At 35.9% G+C, this 4,685-nt stretch overlaps 1 protein-coding gene across 2 annotated transcripts; it reads right to left on the bottom strand.

The window, feature by feature from the left end:
• Positions 1-193: 193 nt before the first annotated feature.
• LOC108768511 (uncharacterized) lies at positions 194-1,906 on the bottom strand. Of its 2 annotated transcripts, XM_018518959.1 has the most exons (3): positions 1,655-1,906; positions 1,143-1,325; positions 194-746 (listed from the first exon to the last, which is right to left on the bottom strand). In XM_018518959.1, the coding sequence occupies exons 2-3, from the start codon at positions 1,240-1,242 to the stop codon at positions 484-486; spliced, it is 363 nt and encodes a 120-aa protein (XP_018374461.1). In that variant the 5' UTR covers positions 1,243-1,325; positions 1,655-1,906; the 3' UTR covers positions 194-483. The 2 variants fall into 2 exon arrangements, with proteins under 2 accessions (XP_018374461.1, XP_018374462.1); XM_018518960.1 differs by lacking the exon at positions 1,655-1,906 and having other exon boundaries at positions 1,143-1,442.
• Between the last annotated feature and the right edge of the window lie 2,779 nt (positions 1,907-4,685).

The following is a 4,685-nucleotide window of genomic DNA, read 5'->3' as shown; positions in this document are numbered from 1 at the left end:
CAAGTTGATCAAGTCTGCAAAAGATTGGTTAGATCTTAATTCAGGTACTGTTAATGATTCCTGATTCAACTTAAAGCAAGCTATCTCTCAAAGGTTCAAAAGAAACATATCTTTTCGTGTAACCTTTCAAAAAGTCGAAAATAGAAAATGGAATTTTTCAAAGGAGTCTTTTCAGGATTACGCCATGCAGAAATTGAAGCTTTTACAGAATTTTCGTTTGCCTGAAAAACAAAATATTGATTTCCTGATCTCTGGTATAGGAAGTCCATCTTTAAGAGCTTCAGCTTCTTTGATCCAAGCAGAAACTATCGATCAATTCTTAGACAAGATGCACTCACTTATTTTGGCTTTTGGTGATCCTTCCAAAAAGACCCCTCCTGTTCCTGTTAAGCCTGTCAATTCCAAGGATAATATCAAGAAAGAAGAAACGACTTCTTCCAAAATAGGCCCGTCTACCGATTCTTCCAAGGAAGTATTTTGTGTTTATTGCCGGACAAAGGGGCATACCCGGGACAACTGTTTTCGTCTGAAGAAAAAGGAGCAGAACTTGACTGGAAATTCATCTGGTAGCTCGTCAGCGGTTGCTTCGATTGAAGAGACGTCTTCGTCACAATCTTCTGAGACCTCCCAGTCCTTCCAGTCTCTCCAGACCATCCAGTCTTCCCAGCCTTCCCATTCACCGACGGTAGCTTTTGTCGACATCGGATCGCCGTATAAAATTAGCGACAATATTGTTAAGGTGACTGCTTTAAATGAAACAAATTGCTCATTAGACGCTCTTATTGATACGGGCAGCGCTGTATCTTTTATTCGACCATCTATCTTTTCTAATTTGACTAATCAACCTCTGGATCAATTAAAAGTTCCATCTCGTTCTTTTAAAGCTTTAAATAAATCAATTATTAAAGTTTTCGGAGAATTTACTTTGGAATTTCAGCTCGCGATTTTTCCGAATAAATCTTTCAAAGTTCCTTTTCTTGTTCTAGAGGACGATGAGCTTTTTGTTGACCTTATTCTTGGTCGTGATTTTTTGCAAATGTACAAAATTGTAATTGTTTGCGAAACTTTTGGTAACGAAAATTCAAAGATCCAATTATTTTCTGAAATTGCATCTTTGGATGATTATAGTCAGTCTGTTTTACCTGGTTTTTCTGATGAGTTTACTTTCGAATCTGATTTCGGACCAACGGTTGATGAAAAACTTGTAACTTTAATTCGTGAAGTTGAGAATACTTCTGTCATTCCAATTGAAGATGGTCATGCCGTCACAGTGTCTCTCAAAGACAATACAACTTATGCTTATTCTCCTCGACGCTTCGCATGGTCTGAAAGGAAACAGATTCGAGAGATTACTGATGATCTCTTGCACAGAGGAATTATTAAACCGAGCATTTCCCCTTATTGTGCAAGGGTGGTTCCTGTAATTAAGAAAAACGGTACAATGCGATTGTGCATTGATTTACGACCGTTGAATGATCGTGTAAAAAATACCCCTTTCCATTGATGGAAGATTGTTTTTCTCGACTGGGCAATGAGAAAGTTTTTACTTTGCTTGACTTAAAAGATGGTTTTCATCAAATAGATGTTCATCCAGATCATTCTAAATATTTTGCTTTCGCGACTCCTGATGGTCAGTTTGAGTACATGAAATTACCTTTTGGTTACTGTGAGGCTCCAGCTGAGTTCCAAAAGAGAATGATCCAAATCTTTCAACCTCTTTTGCGCGAGGATAAAGTTTTAGTTTACATTGATGATATCTTGGTGCCATCTTGTACAGTTGAGGAAAACTTGTCTTCATTGAAAGAGGTACTTTTGATTTTAAAACAATACGGATTTAAACTTAATTATAAAAAATGTCATTTTTTAAAAGAGAAAATTGAATATCTTGGATATATTCTATCTCCGTCAGGAATTACCTTAAGTGATCGTCATGTTAAGGCTGTTAGAGACTTTCCGATACCTAAGAATGTTGTTCAACTTCAACGTTTTCTTGGTCTTGCAAATTTCTTTCGTAGATTCATAAAGGATTTCGCTATTAAAGCTCGCCCTTTGCTTAATCTTTTACGAAAGTCAGTCTCTTTCAATTTCAATGATGATTGCTTGAAGGCTTTTCAAATCCTAAAACAAGAATTAATTTCTTACCCGGTTCTTCGTTTATATGATCCCTATGCAGAGACTGAATTACATACGGATGCAAGTTCCTTGGCTTTAGCTGCTATTCTTTTCCAAAAACAGGAATCTGGAAAATTAGCTCCCATTGCGTACTACAGTCAAGCCACGAATTCAGCTGAGGCTAGATATCACAGCTTTGAGTTAGAAATGCTGGCTGTGGTTAAGGCAGTTGAGCGTTTCCATATATTCCTGTATGGTTTAGAATTCACTATTGTCACGGATTGCCATGCATTAGTGTATGCTGTAAATAAGGCACATCTCAATCCTAGATTCGCTAGATGGACCTTAAGATTGCAGAATTATAGATTTAAAATATTGCATCGTTCTGGACATAAAATGGCACATGTCGACGCTCTCAGCAGAATCTCTGAAGTTTCGGCTCTTGTTGAAGCTTTGCCCCTCGAGAGAGAATTAGAGATAAAGCAATTACAGGATCCGAGGCTTAAGGAGATTGCTGAGCAGTTAGAATTTTCTGATAATCCGAAATTTCAATTAATACGAGGACTTGTTTATCGTAAAGACTCTAACTTGCCTCGATTTGCTGTTCCAGAATCAATGATTGATAACGTAATAAGAATTTACCATGACGATCTTGCTCATTGTGGTTTCGAGAAAGCAGTCCAGGGACTCAGTGTTCATTACTGGTTTCCCTTTCTTCATAAACGGGTCCATGACCATATAAGTAAATGTGTGACTTGCTTAACTTCCAATGCTGGTTTTAAGTCCAGTGAAGGTGAGATGCAAATAACTGATACTCCTTCTGAGCCTTTTCGAATTTTACACATGGATCATTTTGGCCCTCTGTGTGAATCCTGCAATGGTTCAAAACATATTTTGGTAATTATTGACGCTTTTACTCGTTACGTTTGGCTTTTTCCTACAAAGTCTACTACGTCAAAGGAAGTTATCAAGCATCTCGCATCTTTATTTCATATTCTTGGTTACCCAGAAAGAATTGTATCTGATAGAGGTACAGCATTTACCTCTCATGAATTTTCTGAATTTCTGTCTTCTAGAAATATTAAGCATAGGCTAATTGCTGTTGCTGCTCCTTGGGCCAATGGTTTGGCAGAAAGAGCGAATCGTTTTTTAAAATCCTCTTTAAAGAAACTTATCGATGAAAATCATGATTGGGAAATATGCCTTGAAATTGTTCAATATGTATTTAATAATACTCGACATTCGGCGTTAAAATCTTCTCCCTCAAAATTACTTTTAGGTTATGATCAACGCAACAATACTGATGCTGATTTAGTAAAATTCTTGAATGAGATTGCTGGCGTTGAAATAAATTTTACTTTAGAAAGAGAAAAAGATAGGGAGTTAGCCCTGAATGTCGCAGAAAAGATCAAATCTTATAATAAATTATATTATGACAAGCATCATCGAAAGCCTTTGTCATATAAACCAGGTAATCTGGTTATGATTAGGGATGTTTCGATAAAAACCGGAGAGTGTAAGAAATTAAAATCTGAATTTAAAGATCCCTTCAGGGTAACAAAGGTTTTGAACAAAAACCGATACGTGGTGCAGGACATTCCTGGTTCCAGCTTAACTTCAAGACCTTACAATTCGATTCTCTCCCCTGATCGCTTAAAATTATGGATTAAAGCCTTACCTAATCATAACCATGATGTTCAAAAAAAAGTTTAATATGCTATCTCTTTTTATTATTGTTTCCTTTTTAACATTAATGTATATTTTATCTTTCAAAAGATGCTAGATTAATAACTTTACTGTGTTCAGTTAATTTTAGTATATTTAATGTAAGAATGGTTATTTATATATGTTAACTTTTATGTGTGAATATTATAATACCAAAACATTGTACTTACGTTATTCATGGTATTTTCTTCGATTCTATTTTATGTATCACTCACTTTGATTGTATTCACCTTAATTAACACTTTGTGTATCTTTTCTTTTTAAAAAATAAAAAATACGTGTTCGAGTCGCACACTAGCTCAGGATTGGCCGAACTATGTGGTCAATTAGTTTATGGATATAAGTATTCCTTTATTATTGAATGTACAAATCGTAGATGACGCTTCTAACAACGAGTTGTTGAAGACAGTTCAAAGCGTAGCCGTCGTGTCACTCGGACGTGTTCGCGCCGTCATCTACGATTTGTACATCCAATAATAAAGGAAAACTTATATCCTTAAACTAATTGGCCACATTCTCATTAAGTGTAGTAAAGCTTTATTCGCCCTCAATTACATCAAAGAAAACATATCAAATTCAAGATTCTACACTATGAAAGGCGAACTATGCCGGATATCCGGCTGGTATTCGATTTCCAGCAATATATTCGGCTGAAATTTTATGTTGAAGTGACGTGCATAATGTGAATATCCTAAAAACTTTTATTATCACTGATATATTTTTTAGAAATTAATACCGGATATCTGGGCATTTACCACCCGATACTAATTTCTAATAGTAGGGGAGGCCAAGCGGGGATTTTGGGATTTAGGGCCTGCGCACAATAGAGGAACAAGAATTAGATATTA

The sequence above is a fragment of the Trachymyrmex cornetzi genome, unplaced genomic scaffold (genome assembly GCF_001594075.2).
Source record: "Trachymyrmex cornetzi isolate Tcor2-1 unplaced genomic scaffold, Tcor1.1 scaffold802, whole genome shotgun sequence".
NCBI lineage: Eukaryota > Metazoa > Arthropoda > Insecta > Hymenoptera > Formicidae > Trachymyrmex > Trachymyrmex cornetzi.
This window is presented reverse-complemented; position numbering and strand designations above follow the sequence as displayed.

What these genes read in the sequence shown, in the direction of transcription:
- LOC108768511 (XM_018518959.1), bottom strand. Translation starts at nt 1,242, where the DNA reads ATGACAGAAGTATTCTCAACTTCACGAATTAAAGTTACAAGTTTTTCA. An exon ending in AAACTCATCAGAAAAACCAG is followed by an intron (nt 747 to 1,142) that starts GTAAAACAGACT and finishes TTTCATTTAAAG; the next exon opens with CAGTCACCTTAACAATATTG.